The following is a 22,468-nucleotide window of genomic DNA, read 5'->3' on the forward strand; positions in this document are numbered from 1 at the left end:
TGTTTATCTGCATATATTTCAATGCACAGTTCCTATGATATTGCTTTTCTAAGCTTGCTGGGTGGTTTTACTAATGGCTGTGACCATTTTCTTGAACAGTCATTTTTTAATGGAAACAATCATAGAAACAGGAATGTTTATCTTTGCACAAGAAATGCTTTTTGCACTTATTAACTAATTTCTAAACCTATATCCACTTATAAGGAAGGTTTTCACATCCCCCATTATTAGCAGGAAGGAAGGTTTTAAAGTTTTCTCAGAGTAAACACATATGAACACCATTTTGGCTTTATTAGTACTCCTTCCATTTGCATTTGTGCCTGAAGCCTGAAAACTCAAACCTCTTAAGTGCTTCTTGTTCTGTATTTTGCATCAGTTTAGTTTTAAAAAAGGAAGACGACACACAGGCCATACTTCACCTGAATGGTTGAACTATTTTTGTGTTAACCACCACAGCTATCTACCCTGTAAGTGAAGGATGACTGATACTTGTCTTTTAATAGACAGATGGGTATTGGCAGAAAATGTGTTTGGCTTCTTTCACTAGTACAAATTCGAAGCAAAAGAAATTGTTGTTGTATGTTATGAAAGAAGGCTTGCAGTCAGGACTTTGTTAATATTTTTTTTTCCCCTTGTAAACACTTTTAATTTTTGTATAGCAAGTGTCTAAGAAAGTAGTTCATTTCTTTCATAGCCAGTTTTACTCTGCAGTTAGCAATTGCAGGGCTCATTCCATGAGGAAGTTTGATATTCACACTCACACCCACAATGCAGTACAGAGTGCCAGATTTCTTCTTGGAAAACAGAGAAGACAGGGACAGGGTCCCTTTTTTCCACTAAGCTAGGAGCAACAGTGCTGGCAAGATTATCTTTTCAAGTGAAACCAACTGTTCAAAAAATATACACCAGACCTCCCTGCAGTGCAGCTGTACATCAACCAATTTCATTGAGAATTTTGTTTCTGAGAAGGCTGAAGGATTCGGCTTAGTGATCATTGATCTTGGAAATGATGAAAAATATGAGGGAGACTTCAAGTAGCAAAGGTCTGTGCTGTTCCACAGAAACTGAGGCTGCAAACCATAGAGTTTTCCCCATCCCTTACCTTTATGAGGGGATATGGAGTAATTTAACTTTGAACCCTTGGTTCACGTAAAAGTCAGATCAGTAACAGTGATACAAATTTAAAATAAAAAATGTGCATTGAAATACTTTGCACACCTGAAGAATTCACTGCTTGCTGTGAAACAAATGATCCTCTGACCACCTGAAGCTAGAAGTAAATATTAAAATAATATATATTTGATCGAGGTTACACCTGGTGCTACATCATGTGTTCCATGGAAACTGCATCACTTCTTTTCTTTGTCAAGCAAAATGCTATATGAAGAAAATCTATAGCAAATTATGTTCTAGCACATAGTGTTCTGCTGTATAAAAATGTAAAGAAATAGCTTATTTGAACATGAACATTTTCATTTCAATAACTAAACCCTGTTTATCAGTTTAGAAAAATGCCAAATCTTGCAGAATTTGAATGCAGACCATATTACTGAAGAACCATAAAAATCATACAGTATTTCACTGAAGATAGCTATACAGAACTGAAGAACATAAAGTGACTTTGCTTCAAAAAGGCTTCTGATCACTGGTAAAGAACACCAAACAAAACATTCAGTATATCTGACAAGTAAAATGCTCTTTCTTTTTTGCATGTGATTATAGTAGAGTGGAGATGAACAATTTATTATTGACTGAAATGTGTTCCTTTACCCATCTCCTTCTCTTGCTCTGTCCTGCCCTTCCACTCAGTGGAGTTGCTGCTCCCAGTCTGGCAACACTAATTTGATTTGAAATGCCACTGACATAGTAAAGCATTGACCTTCCCCAACCAGTGTTCTCTAGTTACTATTGCTAGAGCTGTTTCACTTCAAGTGGGATGTACACCAATCTAAATGAAAGAACTGGCAGGCAGAATACTTGAAATCAAACTAATTATATTTGAGTGATAGATTAACAATTAGCTGGAAGTCGTCAAACAATGTATTTAGATAACCAAGTTATGCTCTTCTGTTAAAATGAACCCAAGGTATTAAATACAATTATACAGCTTTTGGCAATATTGTACAAGTTTCACACAGATAGTAATGACTAACATTGCTTTAGATAAGTGCTTTAAAGGCAACTCCATTTAAGAATGAAGAGAGCAATACAGTCCTGCACCCCATGTCAGCGTAGCAGTCATGTTTACAAACATATCTGATGTCAGGACACTGGCTCCTGAGAGTTGCAAATAAACAGCATTCCATAGTCCAAAGGGTGTCTGTCTCATAATCCCTGAGGCTGTGACTGGTCAATAATGATGATGATAGGAAAAAAAGAATTGGGTTATGGATTGGCCCTGTACATCTGTGACTTTGTAAAATAGATTTTAATTGCAGCAAAGCTCAGAAAAAACACAGAGAGTGGAAAACAAAACAATTCCCTTGTCTGGTCAGTTATGCTCATAAACCCTGTGATCCTCTGTAAAGAATAATAGTTTTCTAAAAGATCTCAAGGAAACTGTAGTTATAATATTCTGATTTTTCTCTCCATTTATCCAGAACCTACGCATTCATTTTATTCCACTTTTACTGCTTCATATCATCTCCTTTCTCACAATCTCATCTTTCCAAAATATAAAAACAATACCTCTTTCCCTTTTCATCCTGCTATTCCATATTTAATGTGTCTTCTTTTTTATTCTTACTCCATAAATGCACGAAACACATTGCTTACTTACAGTGAACCTTCCTATTCCAGAAGTTTGGAGATAACCTGTCGTCATTTCAGGAGTTTATCTTTTCCATTAAGAAAAAACACAGTTTACTCAAAACCCTATAATTCCTGCCACATTTTTTCATACTGTGGGTAAAGCAGGAATATGCTCATCCTGCTTTTTCTGTGAGGGCCCTTAAGTGGTAATATTTGTCCAGCTAAACAACATTTTCCACAGTTCTTCCTTTTGCTAAGATGAAGTAATAGCTTTGTTATTGTTTTCTGACTAGATGAGTTGATACAAGATAATGGAAATAAATTTTATACGGTTGTACATGAAACGATGAGAGTGATTAGGCTGTAAAGTGACTGCTAAATCAATCTTGGAAATGCAGCAGATTCCCATCTCCCTTTGACATTGTGAGTTCCATTTGGGTTAGCGATGGCTGTCGGCACACGCCGAGACAGAGGGGGAGCCCCTTCATTCAGTTTGCATGGCTTGACTTTTGTCAGGAAGACGACACTACAGACACCGGTGGGGATGGCAGAACAACACCAACAGGGTTTGTGATACAACACAAATTCACACGTTTTTCTAAAGCTGAGTGAGTACATACTGTGTTCTCTCTTGCTCAGTGAGGACAGTATGGTGTGTGTGCTCATTGACTCCTTATACTGATTGCTTTAAGTCTAGCAAAGGGACGTCGTCATCACCTCCTGCTCCTTCTTTTCTTTCCTGCTTAAGGACGACTTCTGGGATAGTCACCCCTATTTCAGTTGACTGGGAAGCACCTTTTGTTGCGCTATTCTTGTCCTTCTTTACCTTAGTGATCACTTCTGTGTAAGAGATTTCTTCAGTGAAGGGCTCTGCTGCTGGGAGCTCAGACGTGATGTGTACACCGGCTTCCTGGATCCCCTCCTGACCTTCGGCTCCTGTTCGTTCTTTATTTTTTTTATGGATCTTGAATGTCTCCTTTGTTGGAGCAGCTTGTGAAATGGTTTTCTTGATCCTTATCCCAGATTGTCTCAGTCTCTCTCCTGACTGCCTGATCCTCTCTCTCCTCTCAGGGGTCACTATCCTAGTTTGAAGCCTGTTTACCTTCTTGCCAAAATTTTGTCTTGTCTTTTGGATATTTTCCCTTGAAAATGCCTTTTTGATGTCATCAATGCGCCTCATGCCTGATTTCTTGAACTTGGTTGCTTTGCTTTCTTCAATATAATATTCTTCATCAGAAGACAGATCATCAGGTGGGAAGAAGTCGTCCTCTATAGTTTCACCCGCTGTCATCTCTTTGATAACAGAGAGAGATGAAGGACACTCGGTTTCCTCCTGTAAATGAAAGCAGAGAGTCACATTCCAGCAAGCGTGTTTCAAAAAGATGGTGGTTCAAGCATATTTTTTTTTTTTTTGGTTGGCTTGCAGTTAATCAGTGCTAACTAAAATATTATACTGTAAGAAAGTAAGGTAGGCTTGTACCATGGCACTCAATCTATGCATAACACAAATGGCAAAAGAAATCTTTACCAAGTTCTCTAAAGATATTATATGCCTGATTAAAGATTTCTCTACACTGTGGTTCTACCTGACATCAGTTAATGCAATGGTCCTATGTGTCTTGGACTCTAATGGTTTTCAGAGCAGACTTGTCTAGGGCTTTTTTTTTTTTTTCCTTGGTTGAGCTTATCTGCTTCTCTGGATCAGTTCTAGGTCCATTATTCCTCACCAATAAAAGCAGAAACTGTAGACAAAAGAGTCTCTTGGGCTTGTATCAGCTCTACACTGTCACACTGTCCAAGCAAATGCCTCAATCATATGAGTAGCTTCAGTCTACTACTATTACAAAGACAATTGTGCATTTTTGACTGTTTGGAATTAGCAAGCAGCCCAGAAGGGAATTAACCCAAACATATTAATTTACATGTGCTGGCTGCACTATGGGACAAATCACTAAAGCATGGAGATATAATTTGGTAAATCCAATAACACACAATTCATTCAGCACTTGAACCATTGCTGAGGTGAACTCGACTCATTCCGTCAGAAAATGTATGACATTCCTGAGCAAGTACCTCTGTGTCCTGTGGTGAGCTTGGTGGCCTGTTTGAGCATGCAGAATTATATATTTGTATGACACATCTAATGTGTATTAGCAGCATACTTGGAAACGGTGATTATCCTGGATATCTTAGCCCTAGGAATTCATGCAGCTTCTCCAAAGAAAAATTGCTAGAGGCTCAAAGCTTAAAGACATGGAAAACTTCAAAAAAAAAGGGAAAAAAGTTGATGGGAGTGAAGGATTTATCTGAACAGGGAGAATCTCCTAAGAAAACTCTTTCCCTGATCTGCATGAACAGTACAAATTTGTGGGTCAGCATCAGTGAATCACTTCTGTCTAGAAGTGCAGTGTATGCAGAGAAGAGCTGTAACTTGTAGGAGGGGTGTGAGATGGACAGTGCCACCCCCTTCTTTCCTACCAGTGTTTTCCATGCAGGTGCCTGTGTTCTTGTCCCAGGAGGAGCAGCCCTTTGGGGTGCAAACAGCTGTCTGACACTTTCCTAAGCTGTTTCCCTTTAGTACTAACTACTGCAGCTGATTTCTGGGGCATGGCAGTGTCAGGACTGTACCCTTAGTGTTATCCTAATGTAGACAATAGGAGAGATATTAAAGCTGTGAACCCATGAATAGCAATTAAGGCTAACTGAATATTTTGCTGTGAACTTCTTTCCAGCCAAAAAGATGTCTGTCATTTTCCACAGTGACTCATTAGTAGTGAGTCATGTTATTTTACTGAGTGCTAGCAATACATAAAATAACATACATTGAGCTATTTGACAGATAAAGCCCACTTAAGAGACTCTCATCCTGCCTTGGCTTCAATAAAAACCCTCCAGTAAAATAGTTGTTAATGCTTAGAAAAAATAGGGACAAATTATGTTACATTGATTACAGCAGAATGTTGTTCAACTCATCTGTCAAAATCAGCAGGAACAAAACTACAATGCTTTGCTAATAATCTTCATTAACATGTGCAAATTAACATTAATTATATAAAGACTTCTACATATAAACATAATCTCTTTTTTTCTGAAAATTAACTAAAACACAGCTGGATAGCAATTCCTCAAAGTTTTTAAATTATACCCCATTCCTTCAGCTGAAATGGTAGCAAAAATATTTCCAGAATGAATATTCTGAAATTTCGGTACATACAGAGATGAATAAAATATGGGGAGAGGAACATACATGTCATAGAAAATTACATTTTAAAAGGAGAGAAGGCAGAGACACTATTTTCTCTGCAATATTTGTCTTCCTTTGGAAGAATTTGTCTGTACTTTTTGTCAATTGCCAGATTTTTATTGTATTTACTTTTAGTCTGTTATCTACAGAAGAGAGCACTTTAGCTTTCCTAAACACATTAAAATCAAAAGTTATGAGCAAGAATATGTGAGATGAAGATCTTGTAGATGAGACACAGAGACCAGAGCTGCAGATTCTGAGAAACATTTTCATTCTGCTACAGACTCTCAGCATGAATTTTGCCAAATCTTTGATTTTCTTCTTTGCCTTGGTCTCTGCACACATCTTGCGGAATCAAATGTAGCAAGGCAAAACATTAGTGTGAGTTTCTATCTCCTCTCAAGATTTCTGGATGTTGCTGAAGTGGAAAGTATTAGTGAGCCTGTCTAGCATGTTAGGAAGGTTTGAGAATAAAAATCCAGTGATTTAGGCTCAGTGGGTGAGCTTTTTCATCTGCTTTGTTTCTCTCTCCTGCTCCTAACTCATTTCTTCTTATCGCTAGCTATCTGTCTGTGCGACAGAGAGAAGAGAGGAGCTCATCCTTCCCCAGGCAGGAACAAGAAGCTTGAGTACCAGGTGGGAAACAGAGTCAAAGTGTATAGCTACCAGCTCTTTTATAAGCTCACTAAAACCAAAAGGCCAAACAGCTACTGATTTCAGCAGCACAGAACAAAGCTCTAAATTGGGTGAGAGCTTTCTCCTTGTCTATAAAGCAGAGAGGACTGGGAATAGCAGGACTGGGCAGTCCAATTTTTTAGGGAAGGGTGAGAAGGGAATTAAGCCATTGATGCTGCTGATTTTAAGCTTTTTGTTAAAAATCTACTTAAGCATTTTGCTAGGAAGAACATGGACCCACACCACTACTCATGGGAGGTAAAGGAGGATCTAAAATGAGGACAGGAGATTCTTTCACAATAAAATATTAAACCAAGCAGTCAATTATTTTTAACATGGTTTTTGAGGAGGGAGGCATGCAATCATAGAGGCTGTATATAGATTAATGCATTGGACATGTACTCTGCTTGCCCCATCTACTTGGCAAACACCAAAGACATACACAGGTCAGAATCAGAAAACAAATCTGTCGAAGCTGGGAATTCTCTTTCCCTTTCATTACTCCTCCTAGAAGCAGCACCTGCAGAGGGTGCTCACACTGGTACTGGTATATTCATTGGCCATAATCTCCTTAAAATTATCTACCACGCAACACACTGGAAACAGACTTAGACTTTTCAAGTGGAACAATTTTTTCCTTCTCTTCCAAGAAAAAAGTTGGCAAATCTGTCATGTGAGTGGTTGATTTGGAAGTTGTCTTCCATTTGTACAAGAAGTGTAACACACATGATCACATTATGCATCTCCCACCTTCTCACCCTTACGTGGCCCCTCCACTAACATAGAAACATTTGGGCATTTTCCACCAATTTGAGAATGGAGCTGGGTGCTGACACAAAGACATAAGTGCTCTTCTGTGGAGCTGGCTGGGTTTTGAGTCATTCTGTCTGTCCCCACCAAGCTGACATCTGTTGCAAGCAAGCACGTCATGGCTTAGGTACCTTGTTTGTAGATATGAAGGTTGTGAGGGGACAATGATGCTGAGAAAAGGGGTTGTGTGTTATGAATGGGTGTAGGAGGAGATAGGGGAGAAAGGAGTAAGACTAGATAGTGTGTTGGAACTCAAAATGTTTTGGTGAAATTCATGGGGCTGGAAGGACATGAAGCCTGATAGGAGAAAGACTTCAGGTTTCGTGGTCACAAAGGAGGGACTGAAAGCATTGGTTGAATGATAAGGGAAAATCCTGGAGACCTTTGCAGGGTAGTTAGATCCACTACTTAAGGAAAAAAACCTTAACAGACAAAACTTAAAGGTATAACACCATAACAGAACAATTGCACAATTCAGGAGTGGCTGGTGAAGCTCCTGGCATGGCAAATTTGCTAAGAAAGCATCTTAAACATGTACTTTGTTTTTCTCCTATTTTTTGAGTATTTAACCTCTCAAATATGCCTAGCCAAAGAATTTTGAGTTCTTAAGGGCTTGGCTGAATACGAAGTAAACATGTATAAGTAAGCCTCGGCCAGGAGGAGGCCAGCATGGCATTGATTTGAACAGATGGCTCCAGGGCCAGAGAATATTGAAACCTAACAAAGTCTGACTCCATCACTGGCATTTTCACCCCCTGCTCTCATTTCCAGTTTCATTCACAATTAAAAAAATTTCAAGGGGACATAGACTGTGTTTTTGAAACCCTCCTTTAGCTCAAACTTTCCATCAGCTGCCAAAATTCTGGCTGCTCAGCACCCATGGGAGGGAACAGTGACCATTTTGTAGTCAATGCAGGCATCTTCCAACCACAAGGAAGGGATCAAAGCAGTAGCATTTTTTCCCATAGGCTATAGTAAAGCATTTATGAGGGCAGGCTAATGCACCTGCTCCTCAGCCACACAAAGGAAAACGTGCTGACTTTTCCACCTCACTGAAACCTTAAAACCAGTAGGTAAATAATCTTAAATGTGGCAGTGCCTCTAATCAACACTATGAGACTCTCAAGGCAGCAATGATCAGATAATAGGGAAAAGAGGCTGTCTCAGAATGTGCCTGCTTGATAGCCCTGCCTGCACAGTCAGGCTCTCCTCTTCTCTGGGAAGAGGAAGGATGAAATGGCAGAGCAAATTGTTTAGCAATGTCTCAGGTATTTTGCAGCCGTGGTTTCCTGGCAAAGATCAGGTTGGCTCTAAAAGCAGCCTTCACTTACTGCTGCACTAGGGAGCCAAAGAGGGCTGCTGGAAGAATGTCATGCCTTCAGCAAGGACTGTGAGGCTGGGAAAAGAAAAGAGGGTTGTTGAAAAGATTCCCTCGCAACCTTATCAGCTAAATTTCCACTCTTTGAGAGCACAGATGGGATCAATAATTAATAGCAGCAGTACTTTTATTTTCCTTAAGAAAATGTGTGTTTTTCATTAAGAGTTCACTTGATTTGCTAAGCAAAACTGTAAAACAATACTTAGGCTTTATTTAAGTACATGAGCATTTTTAATGATAGTTTCAGTCATAATTTTATTATGTCATTTGAAAAGAAAAAATAAAGGAATATTTTAATGAATGTAGCCAATTCAAGAGCTTTACATCCCTTGCCCTTTCCTGTTTTTTGGTATATGTATTCAAAGCTTTGTTTTTCAAAACTCATATTGGGTTTCCAAAATTGTCAGAGAGAAAAAAAGGTAATACACTGTATTACACATAAATATTTACAAGAAGTGCTACAAACTGGTTTTGTGTTCTCTTTCCAAATAGCTTGGAAACTCTAAAGAGCTTCAATAAATGTAGCAGTTATTATCTCTCAACTATTACCTAATTTCAATCAACACTTTAGCAGAACAAGGATTTTAAAATAAAAAAAAACCTCAGAAAATCAAATGACCAAATAAATAATTCATTTTAATATATCTAAAAACACACACATATATATATATATAAATATGCATTGTATATATAAAATGAAGACTCAAAATGAGTCCTAAAGAAACTGCTCACAGCATAAGAAGGGAGGAGAGACTGATGAAATAACTTGGAGTCATTGTGTTGCACAGGGAAAAGGTCACAGCAAATGATCTTTCAGCCTTGGGGTGTATGACATGGAAAGTGCAGGTGATGATTAACATAAGCACAGATGGGACTCACTGGTGATCACCTGACAATTCTGAAGCAGAGCACGAAGCAGCAAAATGGTCAAAGGCTGCCCAGTGCCTGCTCTGGCACTGCTGCTGTGTCTATGACAACTGGTGGTGCAAGTGATGGGCGGCTTACGGGCAGGAAACTGCACTGCCACAACATTTTAAACAAATCTTAGAAATTTGCATGTTGGATGAAGGATTTGTTATTCAGACTGGTAGCCAAGGTGAATCAGGAAAACATCTTGAAATTGTGCTCTAAATCTACAAGAAACCGCTGATGAATAACCAATTACAAATCATCCAATACTTTTACTCATATTCTAACAGTTAAGAGTGAAGCTTTATAAATCTCAAGTGATCCCCTCATTTCTTCTGCAAATATGTCATTTCAGAATCTCTGACAGCAGGCCAAAAAACCACTCAGATGAGAGAGAAACAGGATTATTTTAAAAGGCCACCTAAGAAATTTTATCAGGTAAACACTTCAGCATATAAGACTTTATGGCTAAGTGCTATTGCTGCATTTAGAATTATTTTTACACAATGGAAAACCAGCCTGGTCAGAACAGTCAGCTCCCCTAACTTCTCTTTTGTGAAGCCTACTACACATTCCTTTTATTAAAATTCTGACAGAAATTCATTAATTCAACCACCAGCATGCAATGACTACAAAGGACCTCATTCTCCCATAATCGTTGTCTGTGGCTTGCAGCAGTCAATGAGCAGCCAGCTCCCAGTTACACCACAGCAGTGGAGAAGCCCTTGGCTCCAGGCTACCACATGCTGCATAAAAAGGATGACTGCAGCTTCAGGGGAAAACAAAAGCTTCACACTTTCTCTGCTCTGCTACTGCTTTATGGAACTAGACCAGGGAATGAAGTCTGCAGGTCAGTTTGCAGGCTTGCAACAAACTGGTGAAATTTCTCATTTTCAAATTTTCTGGAAGCCCCTTGTAAGTGAAGGGGGAAAAATATCACAAGGTGTGATAAGACAAAAAAATATATTTGGTAATGTTTTGATTAATTCATTCTTCCATCACATGGTGAGTGCTCCTACAAGTCAGCTAGAGCAGGGAAGAGTTCTCAAGTACAAGTGAAAGCCAGTTACCAGGAGCTGCTGAACTTGTCTGCCCAAGCAGATGTGTCTCCATATGAACTTATTTGTGGACAACGTTTTAACTACAGGGGGAAGGCAGATTCTTGTACTGTAGGAACGTTTGGGAGAATCAGGTTCCACACACTTCTCTCCGCTCACTTGAAAGGAGTATACAGGCCAAATGTACAAACATCTGTGTTACTGATGTCTAATTAATGCCTGGTGAGAAGAGTCCTGTCCCAGATCCTAAATTTCCTGTTTGTGACTTCACATAGCTGTTCCTGTGCTGTTTTGATCAACTTTATTCCTGCACTAAAGGAATAATTGAAAGGTTCAGCTATCTTCCATAGTGCTGAGAATATAAATCCCAACTGCATGTCCCCAGTCAAGTCCATTCCCAAATCTGTGCCTCAGGAATGAAGAGTTTTGCTGAACAGCTAGATTTGATAATCTCAAGAGGTCTTTTCCAACCTAAGTGATTCTATGATTCCATTCTAAGATATGCATGTGCCCACAGCAGCCAGCCACAGGTCCTGGTGACAATTCTGAGCAGCCTCTAGGACCATGGAGAAGAGGCACGAACACAGGAGGCTCATGTTGTAACTGCACTCCTCTGCTGACTTGCAGGGCAACCCCAAGGGAAGCCCTGAACAGCTGCATCCAGTGCAAATGTAAACTAAGATCAGCTGTTTCCTCCACTCAGTGCTAATAGGTGGAGAAAAATCAATGGCAGCTCTGAGGACAGTCCCCCTGTGAGAATCATCCCAAAGGAATGGGTCTGGGGGCACCAGATCCAAAGATGTTGAGTCCAGTTTGTAATCTGGTATGAAAAAAGTCCTGTGAAATATGTTAGCTATTTCATTTTAGGAACACAGAAACAGCCCAACATCTGGGTTGTTTTATTATTTTTTTAAAATTTTCCTTCCTCCTCATTCCTTGCAAACATGTCACTAGAAACACAGCTTTTCTTTAGCTGATTGATAGCTTCTCCATGAGTGGCTGCTGCATAGCACAGGGCCAGCTCTGCACTTTGAACTGGAGCACTGGGCTTGACAGTCCAAACAAAGGGCTCTCGTGGCACTCTCTGACACAATCATTGGGTTTGTTTTATTCTCTGAATTCTCAGCAAGGCAATTACCTATCCCAGCTGTAAAAATATTTATAAGGTTTCTGCCACAAGACTCCAACAAAGGCCCTGTGTGACTGGGCTGCTGAGACCAGTGTTCTGCTGTTGGAGGTAGTCAGTTAATTCACACCATTTTTTTCCCCATTAAGTTTTCAGGCTATCCTTTAATAAAAATTTAGGTTTCTTCTCTTCCCATGAGTTCTAGAAGGCAGTTTTGTCCAGACCCTGTCATCTCCAGGACTGGAGACATCCATTTATAGTTTCAGATCAGAGCTAAAATTACAGGAATTAGCCCCATGTACACTAAAATTAACATTATTCCAGCTGTAAAAGTAATTTGGTTTCTTGTCTATATTTTTTTCTATGAACTGACAGCTTCTAATTTTGAGCACATTTTATTAATATCACACCTTTTCTGCACCAAGATTTTCAAGGAGATATTACACAGTTGAAAAAGACAGCCTTAGAAACACACTTTCAGAAACCAATTGCAAGCTCCACTTCACATTTCAACACAATGCACTGCCACCTGTTGTTTTTCCAGATTATCTGTTATGAGAGAAGATACCAGGTACATAAATATGAGAAAGAATAAGACCTCCCATGTTTCTGCAAAACAAAAAAATGAGCAAATATGAGCCACCTAGCACAGGCTGCTCTGGGTGAGTTATTTAACTCCATGCTACTAAGGATTTTGTTCTGCAGGGCCATTTTTGAGCCTGCCATTCTTATGCCCAAATGGCACCAAATTAATGGCAAACTCCTGAGTTCCTGACATCCTGATTTCTCCTGCCACTTCAGATGAAGTTGCTCCCACCTCAGATTTTCCATATTTATTTGGATTATTATCCCTGTCTTGATCTCACCATTCTTACTGTCCTAGTCATCATAACCACAGAATGTCAGTGGGTAAGAGAAGACACATTTTAACTTATTTTTGCGTAACACCAATGGCATACGCAAGGCCACTTCTGTGAGCCTCTCCCAGGGTGGTCAGTGGAGCAACCACAGGGCAAACAGATCAGTTGTAACCCTACTGTGTAGGTCAGTCAAGCCATAATCTTACTTGGTTTATGCCAAGTCTACTAATTTTAAATGTCAGACAGCAGTGAGTGAAACAAATGCACTTATCCCTTCATAGGAAGTAGTTACTCATTTATGGTGCTTAGGTGAAGTAATGATAGACAAAAGCCCAGTAACAGTAACATGGACTTTCTGGTGCCTGAACAGTTTCATTTAAATAGGGACTTGCAGAACATGCAGAAAAGCACCTGAAACAAGTTCATTCAGGGTGAAAAATAAAAATCCCCTTTAATTTCTGAATAATTTAGTCAGAATGTTTTAAACTGTTAAATGCTCTTTGACTTCAGAGAAATGATAGCTCTTACAGCTGGTTATTCAGACTAACCTGAACAGAAATGAGCAGTGACCTGTACAACCTACAACATCCTTTTTATTCCCTGCTATAGTCTCAGGGCACATAGCACTCCAGGGTCAAAGACTTCACTAAGTCTGAAGTAACCTGGCATTTTTAATCATGCAGTCAGCCTAGGGAGGAGAGCTGCCTGCTACCAAATCTTTTCCTCAACCACATGGCCTTCTAAAAATGAATGCTCTCAATTCCCTGATCATTCTGCTCAAGGATGATCACTTTGTCTTTTTTTAATGTGAGGATATCACCAACTCCTTTCATCATTGCTGATATCTCTTGGGACAATCTCCTTCAGTCAATGATCCTTTTCAACCTGACTACTCCCTCCATCAATGATAAGATCAAAGCTATCCACTTGAAAGAAAATCTTTAGTATTTAATTGGTGTTTCCTTTTTCTTTATAGCTGCTGCTCTGGCAAAAGTTAAAACTAAAACCCACATGTGCTCACCCGTGTAAGGATTCCATGCCAGCAGCACATGGGTCATTGGCCCCACCACAATGTTCCAAACGGTTCATTAGAAAAAAAACCTCACTAGAGAAGAGCCGTCAATCACAGCCACAGAGTAAACAACCTGGTTATATCCATTTGTAACCTATAGCACAGGGAGTACGCTGGTTCCGTAGCTAATAACAGACTCCCACTCATCCTAGCCAAGCTCCAGTCATTCAGGTCTTGGCACTGCAGCACTGTGCCTACCCTGGTGTAAATCAGCAGTGTGAAAATCACTGCGCTTGTTTGAAAGAGACTCTCATAAATGTGCCTGGAAGTTACAGCGCACTCTTGCCTACCTAGAGCATTCCAGGTTTCATGCAGTGCTGCAGTTATCCCTCTCCAGAAAGGTGATAAATGGTGGATCCTAGGGGGATCCACATATCTACTCTGTGCAAGGGGGGAAAATGTTGTTCAATCTACCTTACAAAAGGGATGGAAGTTAAGGAGGGAGTCACTCATATTCTCACTGACAGTTCTAAGCCACTGTAGGCAGAGGAAGCCAGAAGGACAACAAAAAATGCTGTTTCCCTTCCTGAAAAGAACCACCTAACAATTAAACACACAGAACAGGGTGCAGGCCATTCTTGTCCAACGAAACCAGCAGAGACCATAAACTTCTACTGAAGGTGAAGTGTCTCTTTCTTAGAGAAAGTACACATTGTGAGAGCAACCTTTTGTATGAAATATCTGAAAATATCAATGTCTGTTCTTTACATCTGCAGGTAAATCAATTTTGAACATATTTTACTATATTTTTAAATAAACAACAGCTCATGTCTTGCTAGCAGAAAAATTTACAACATGCAATGAATACTGTTTTAAGAACAAATATTTTCAAAGCATTGATTCTGCTGCAGTCATTAAAGTGAAGGCCCATCAATGAAACGACATTATGCCATTAACCAGGGAAGTCACAAAGTAGTATTTATTACCTTTAGCTGGGAAGTTATTTGCAAGCAAAAAGTGAAAGTGCCTGTTTTCTATTCCATGATGATGATGCAGGTTGCAACAATGGTAATAATAGAACAGATTTGGTATGTATTTTCTACTAAACAATCATAGTAAGTCATTCAGTCAGAAAATCTGGGAGGCTCAATTTGGCTGTATATGGTACTAACATAACATTAAACAGGTAGTATTCCCTACCTTCAGCTTTTTCCCTTTTTTCAGCTATTTTTTTCCAGTAGTGGAAAATGAACTGTTTAAGAAAACGGGGTTATAAAGAGGCATTTGTCAGCTGTACACGGTGGTGAATAAACTCAGTGAAACACACAGCTCCATTCATTGCAAATGATGTTATTTATGTATAAACAGATGCAAGACCAGGGTGTAAAGCTGAGTGATGAGGGTGCATTGTGTTACTCATGATGGGTGGTATTTTCAAGAACACCTAATGAGGAATACAACTCGCTCGAAAGAAGCTTTGGTGACTTGCTGATAAAAAAGGAGCAACTATGCTCCTGGTGAAAGATAAAGCACTCTCTACTGATCTGGGAAGCTGGGAAGTTCCAGCAAAGGCAGGATCAGACCATTAAACAAATGTGTTTCACAGCCCTCACTGACAAGACCCCAGAACTGTCTGCACTGTTTGTATGGGTGCAAGTGAGGCCTTGCTGTTTCATGAAACTTCTCTTCAAATGCAATTATTTTGAAGTACAATGGACAACCTAGAATAAGGTCAGAGAAAGAAACTGTGTGATTTCCTTGCCCACTGTGAAAGAACAGTGCTATGTTAAACCATTTCCAAGGCAGAGCATGCAAATACTCATTTGTTACCATGAAGGGTTAGTGGGTCTGAGCTTTAGCTTGTACATATGCTGCTATACAGTGAGACAATCAAAAAACTCTCAGTTTGTCAGCAGTATGAAAGCATGGGCATATGCTGCAAGTTAAACCAGTCATGTTTTGAAATTAGTGTTAGAAGAAAGCCTGTGTTTCAGAGAGCCTGAAAACATGTTTGCTATTTGCACTTCTACCTAATACGGTGAAAAAAATAACAGAGATGAATGTCAGGCATGGTTTGTATGACAAGATTTACAGGGCCTGCCTCATATTACCTTTCAGAGAGGCAGCAAATAGTCCTTGCTGATCTGCAGTTAATCTTACACGACTGGCTCAGAAGCCTACCCACACTAATAATAGACCCTGTGTGCTGCTGCCAGTGGGTTCATGCTGAAAGGCATTGGGGAGCACAGATCAGTGTTAAAAAAAGCGTAAAATAACTCCTATGTTGGACAGACCGCACCTTTTGCTTTGTTAACCAGCACCTACCAGAAGTCACCAAGGAGGTAGCAAAGTGACAGTACCACAAGAAATTAGGTTCATGGTTACCTGATAGATCACGACCCGGAATTTGTTTTTTCTCAGCATCTCCTCTTGTTTTGCTTCCACCTTCCGCACGCTGGTGCTCTGCCTCTCCACGCGCGCCCGCACCTCCTTCATGGTGGAGCTGACTTTGCGGGTTTTCGCCAGTAACTTGTTCACCGTGAAGCCTGTATTGCCATGAGCCTGGGCAAGCTTTAAAATGTCAATCTGGATGGTCTTGATGGCATTTTCCATCTCCCTATGCTTCTCCTCTATCCTTTTCTGGCTCGCCTGCACGCTGTCGACAATGTTGGCCACTTTGTCCAGGACTGTCACAATTGTGTAAGCTGCATCTTGCTCCTCTTCCTCCTCGATGACGCTGGAGAGGCGATTTTGGTGTGTTTTGTCAGCCTCCGAGGTGATTTCGCGGCGATCCATTTTGCCTGCCTTCAGCCAGGTTGGAGGGAGGCGAAGTTTCGGTGATCCTGCCAGAACGACTCTGGCGCTGTTGCAGGGAGCCAGGGTGACAGCTGGCTCCGGCGATGCTCAAAGTAGGGCGTGAAACGCCACTCCTGGAGCTTGGTCAAATACTTCTGACTACAAAATATCCACACATGATTGCTCAGATACTTTCAGCAACATGAAACCCCTAAAATTAGGAAGCAATATCTGGAAAGGAACATACGTTTAAAGGGTCACGCTTCTGTACCGATGAAGTTATTAGTGTTAATCCAGGAAAGTTAAGTAACTTGCTAATTAAGCAAACTTGCATATTTTTAAAGATCTACTTTTGTTTTCGTGTTACTGGAGTGCTTTCCTCTGAGGGAATTCAAAAAGCGGTCAGGAAAATTAGCACGGTTGTTTCTTTTCCAGCAAAAACAACTTCAGGTCTTCAACGTGCTGCAATTACCCCGTGGGGTAACAAATAAACACACTAAACCAGAGGCAATATAGTGAAAACGTTGTATTGTGACATGCTTTTCCAGTTCAAAATGTTGAAAGCTTTTTTTTTTTTTTTTTATTGAACAAATTAATAAATCCTACATGCAAAATTCTGAAAGCCTACACTACATGTTAAAACAGCCGAACACATCCTATTCACACTTTATCTTGGGATCTTTCAAACAACAACTAACAGTCTATTAATATAACTATGACCAGCAGACTAATTTGGATGGACTTCTTTAGCTCTTGAAAATACTCTGTACAAGAGCACTAGTAATTAATTCATTTTTATTTCTTTTTTATTTTAATCACAAACACTATACAATCTGTATTGTAGGTGTTAAAACATGTATTTTCTTTAAAAAAGTTTAAGAAGTATTAAAACAGTTTTAACAGTGATAAAGTAGGCTTTATTCCAATTATTTGTGTTCAATTATTTAACACCAATTTTTACAATACCTAAAACTACTAAGACCTACTTCTTTTGGACCTGTGCCATCTGTTCTGCCAGGTAACTTCCCAAATTATGAAATTTATAATTTTTATCTTTAAAAATAAATTGTTGGAATTATTTATGAAGATGGCAGTGCTTAGACCCAGCCCACACATTTTATAAATATGTTACAACTACACACAGCACACAGCTTCACAGTTCATGCGATAGGCAGTGTCTAAAAAATCAGTTACTAACTTCCAAAAACATTTAAATATCTACGGTATTTAAACACAGTGTTTTCTAGTTCCTCATAAGAAAAGTAAGCTGTAAACATTTTTACCTTTAGTTCATGCCTTGTTTGTTAGGTAATGTGGACTTATTTTGTTGGTTTGTTGGGGCTTTTTTTAAGTCTACAACCATTGTTGGAATAAATCTGTGTTCCCAAAAATATTACATTCCATGGATAAAGCACAAGTCTATTATATAACCATGTGATACAGATACAGAAAATGAACTACTGTATTCAAAAACATAAAAGTAAAGATACTAAAACAGTCCATAGCTGTTAGAGCTGATGCTTTCAGAATACAGACCAACATTGTTACACTAAAAATGTTCAAAAATAAGGCCTCTGAAATAAATATTTTCATTCTTTAAAAAAAGATATAATAAAAATGTACATCACATGGTCAATGTAGGTATAAAAAGCACTAAGTTAAACCATTCTGGATGATGTATCTGAAGTAAAATGGCCTAGGTTTTGCTTCTGCCGACGTCCTCTATTGTTTTTAGGGCATTTTCTGTTAAGGAAAAAAAGAAAGAGAGAAATGGGAAAGGAGGGCTGATTTTATATATGCCAAATATAATTAAGCCTAGCAATCATGCATTGACTTAATTTTCTGTACTTAACGATGGCAAGGAGTCTATGATCTGTGCTGACAAGTGGGACACTCCTGCTGTTCAGTACTGGACTGTGACCTGGGAACGTCTGTAGGACCCCAGATCATTCAGAAGGGAGCCCTGCTTGACCCCGAGACTGAAACCAGCAAGGTGCTACACCCTTCAGCCTTGATCCAGCAAACACCTTCCATGGGAAATGATTGCATCAGATGTACTTTATACATATTTCATATTTAAAACCCAGTGGATAGTGAGACTGGATCAATCAGCCTTTTGAAGTGCTGGACCTCCAGGTGCCTTGCTGCTCACAGCAGCCCATGAGACAGAGCCCACCCAGATCTCTCTGTGGGGTGACTTCGGTGATCCCTTTCTTGGGGCCAAACACACAACTAAAAGGATTCACAAAAGCCTGAAATCCTGAATGGAGTGACCCTTACTCAGCCAGGCAATGAATGATGGAACAGTCCTGCTGAGTTGTGAGAGACTGAGAGCTGGGTCGTACAGAGGCTGAAAGAGGAGCTGAACCATAGCCTTCCACACCCCTGCTTTGGTCAGCAGGACGCTGAGTGAAAAAGGGAATGACATCAATTGCATGAGCCAAGTAACTCCTTTACATGTGCAGGTGGTGTTTTATACATGTGCTAGTGTCTGTTAAGTGGAACTTTATAAGGGATACAGGGAAAAAGGCCTGTATTGTTCATTCATGGGGTGTCCCTCTATAGCACTGAGAAGCTGTAAAATAATGTAGTAGCAGAAAGTTTAGTTTTATGGCCCAATGTAAGTGGAGCTGAAAAACTGAAGGACAACTTGAGGAGGAAAACTCAAACTGTGGCATGGATGCCCAAGTGTAAGACTTAAATACTTCATGCACCTATAAGGTAACTCAGTAATCCTTAATCTATCTCAGACACCTCAGTGCTTGTTTGGTTCAAGTCCTAGAACTGAATGCCTTGTCATCAGAAATAACCCATGGCTCTCATCTCAGTTTTTACATACCATGAGAATTTCAGACAACCCAGAAACCTGAATTCTGAGCTTGTGTGTCTTTAAGTTTCACAAAACAGATTCTTACAGTAAGTGTCTAAGTGAGGGACTAAATGGCACACTAATTTTCAGAAAGTGTATATGGTGTGAGGGGTACTTCTTTCTCTGTGAAACACCATTTACAGTGGTACCACAGGGAACATCATCTTGTCCGCCTCTCTGGTTTCACTGAGTGGTAGCTGGGGATCATAGCTTCCACAAAATTTCAGCAATGCTTTAATAAGTCCAGCAAAGGTCTAGCACAGCAGCTTAACTCTTGGATTTGTTTCAAGGCTGATCTGTTCTGGTGTGTTATTTGTCTGGAGATTCAGAGTGGTTACTGGTGGTTTCTGAATTCAAACAAATCTATCTTTTGTGATCAAAGAAACAAAGGGGCAGATAGGGTGTTACCTAATCATCCTGCTTCAGTCATTAGGTAGTTTTTAAGTGGGTATTAAGCAAATAAAATGTTGGGCATCATATAATTAAATATAGAAAAATTGTATTCATACAATGTGTAATTTTTCACTGTTTTTGTCTTTACCTACCTGGTTATGCACATGACAATTGCAACTATAATGGCAATCTGTACAGCTCCAATTATTGCTGCAATAAGGACATGCGTAAGCTTTTGTCTACTTGGGACAACATAAAGAATACTAAAGTCTGTCTTTTCACAGTGCTGCCCAGTATATCCTGATTCACACCTGAAAAAGAAAAGGAATATTTCATGGAATCTGTAATTTGACAGCACTCCAATCATTTTGCAGATGAAATGAGAAATCCAAGGGGACACCAGCTGAGAAGGAGCTGGTGAGAAGCTGCACGTGTGATAATGCTTGGGTTAGGGAATGGTTTGGGTCTGTCTGGCAAGAGAAGAGACAGAGCCAGTGGACGTGCTCTGCATTTTCTTGATAAGGTTACTAGTGGCCCTCTGAAAACACACCAGCATGGGGAAGGTCCTGATTTGTCAAAAGAAATACTTGGGTTATTATTGCATTGGTACAATATTTAGGAAGAGTGAAGCAACTGGGTGGAACCAGTAGACTCTTGGAAGACAAGTAGACAAGGCTAAATGAAATACAAGCACTATGCTCAGGAAAAACAGAGAGAGCACAACTCATTCAGCTCCATTGTCAATATTGGACAGAAGTGACAAAGAGGAAGGCCTTGAGCCTTGAAATATGGGTTGAGAATCCACCTTGAAAAAAGAAGCCCCTTATTCAAGCTGCAACCTAGAGAAATAGAATTGTACAAAATCCACTGGACAAGACCAGCACCAAACCCCCTCCTGCCTTGTGGCTGAGCCAGAATTTGATGGAGGTCAGCTTAGAAAACCCTATGGCTCACAACTGTTCAAGTGAGAGCTCAAGGAAGAATCTAAAATAATCTGCATGGGGTGGGGGAGAAATAGCTGGAAGCAGAAGAGAAGCTGCTCTCTAAATGGTAACTTGCCTGTGCAAAGCAGTAGTTTGCTCAATGAGAAACTCAGCAGAGGCTGTTCCTGAGCAGTGATGAGTACTGGCAATGCAAGATGTGCCAGTGCAAACACACTGAAATAATTCATGTCTCAAGGCAAAAGAGGCTGAGGCACAAGAAAAGGCACAAGCCACCCAAAACACTGAGATGTAGTCTGCAGAGTCAAAGGCCACCACTTAGAACCCTGAGCAAGTTCCCTGTACAGCTGTCCTTTAGAATTGACTGACAAGATACGGAGAACTGAATCATACAATTGGCCTCCAGCTCTACAGCTGGAGAATAAATACTCACATGCAGGCAGAGTAACAATCCTTTTGTAAAATGGATCTGACAAGCCTGAACACAGCACAAAATTAGACTCATCCATTCAAAAGCTTTGTGCTAGGGTAGGAATTAATTCTGTTTGGAGCAACAAAATAATTACACCAAAGACCTTTCTACAGCTGCTAATGCAGCTCCTAATCCCCCTCTGCATGCAGGGATAATAGTTGGGGTTTACATGTTCATAATCTTGTGACTCTACTTTCTCCAGCCATGAGCTGCTGTGTAAGGAGTTTTGGTTCAGGTATGAACCAAATTCCAGTAAGACTTGTTAAAGAAAACCCTCCATGTACTGTAAGTGTGCTCAGTGATAGCCAGGAAGGGAATAAAGAGAACACTGTATAAGCATACAAAAATGAGGACAGTGAACACACTGGTCATCATGCAAGAAGACACAAAAAGGAAGAGGACTTAAATTTTATTGTTACTTTGCTTTTTTTTCATTAAAGAAATTAGCAGATGTAGTATTATCAATGTGAGAGCTGCTTTAATGCAGAGGAGGCAAAACAAGGCAGAGGAGGCACAAAGAATTTCAAAGATGTTTCCTCAGAAACACTGAAATGTTTTTGTTATATATGTGTGTATATATATATATATATATATATATATATATATATATGAAATTATCTCTGAGAAACACTGAATGCAGATTCAGGGGAAGAAGTGCTTATATTAAGAATCATATCATGGCAGGACAAAGTAGCAGGCACTAGTTTTTTACCCTAAACTAGTAGAACAGATTTTAAAGCATTCTGCTGCATAAATGTATAACAAGGTAATATAGCATTAAGTATAATAGATCAATAGAGGTCAGCAAGGATTTATCAAAATAAGCTGATCAGTCAATTAATTGATTTAACATAAAGAAGTTTAGATTTCTTTTTAAAGGGCTGGACTGTGTGTCCTTGACGCAGCCTGCCATAAGGACAGGGCAGAACTGTGCTGCACAAGGGGGGCAGCAGGAGACAGACTTGGTCCCATCTGTGCAGAGGCTGCTAAACTCAATACTGTGCAACTGACTGCTACAAAACCTTCCACCCACCTGCCTGCTGGCAGTCCTGGAGGGCTGCTCTACAATAAGCAAGGAGACTCATTGCCCTCAGTGAAAGCAGAATTCACTCTGCACAAATATGTTCTGCTGTTTTGTATGTCACCCGATACATCACTACCAGGAAATGAGGAC

At 39.8% G+C, this 22,468-nt stretch overlaps 2 protein-coding genes across 3 annotated transcripts in view; both read right to left on the minus strand.

Moving 5' to 3' along the window:
• Positions 1 to 1,974: 1,974 nt before the first annotated feature.
• Positions 1,975 to 17,193, minus strand: CAVIN4 (caveolae associated protein 4). Its single transcript, XM_023921734.2, has 2 exons — positions 16,209 to 17,193; positions 1,975 to 4,084 (listed from the first exon to the last, which is right to left on the minus strand). The coding sequence occupies exons 1-2, from the start codon at positions 16,617 to 16,619 to the stop codon at positions 3,425 to 3,427; spliced, it is 1,071 nt and encodes a 356-aa protein (XP_023777502.2). The 5' UTR covers positions 16,620 to 17,193; the 3' UTR covers positions 1,975 to 3,424.
• The window catches only part of TMEFF1 (transmembrane protein with EGF like and two follistatin like domains 1), a 112,616-nt gene continuing 107,278 nt past the window's right edge, over positions 17,131 to 22,468 (minus strand). Inside the window, exons 9-10 of one of the 2 annotated variants that reach the window (XM_086895629.1) lie at positions 20,034 to 20,192; positions 17,131 to 18,362 (exon numbers count right to left, since the gene is read on the minus strand). In XM_086895629.1, the coding sequence (XP_086751755.1) occupies positions 18,278 to 18,362; positions 20,034 to 20,192 (244 nt within the window). In that variant the 3' untranslated portion in view covers positions 17,131 to 18,277. The remainder of the gene's footprint in view (positions 18,363 to 20,033; positions 20,193 to 22,468) is intronic. The other variant, XM_086895635.1, reaches the window with a different exon arrangement.

This window comes from Cyanistes caeruleus, chromosome 1, assembly GCF_971803275.1.
Source record: "Cyanistes caeruleus chromosome 1, bCyaCae1.hap1.1, whole genome shotgun sequence".
Taxonomy (NCBI): Eukaryota; Metazoa; Chordata; class Aves; order Passeriformes; family Paridae; genus Cyanistes; species Cyanistes caeruleus.

Coding starts and splice junctions, on each gene's coding strand:
- CAVIN4 (XM_023921734.2), bottom strand. CDS start 16,619: ATGGATCGCCGCGAAATCACCTCGGAGGCTGACAAAACACACCAAAAT. Junction 4,085..16,208: donor TCCGGGTCGTGATCTATCAG/GTAACCATGAAC, acceptor TTTCATTTACAG/GAGGAAACCGAGTGTCCTTC.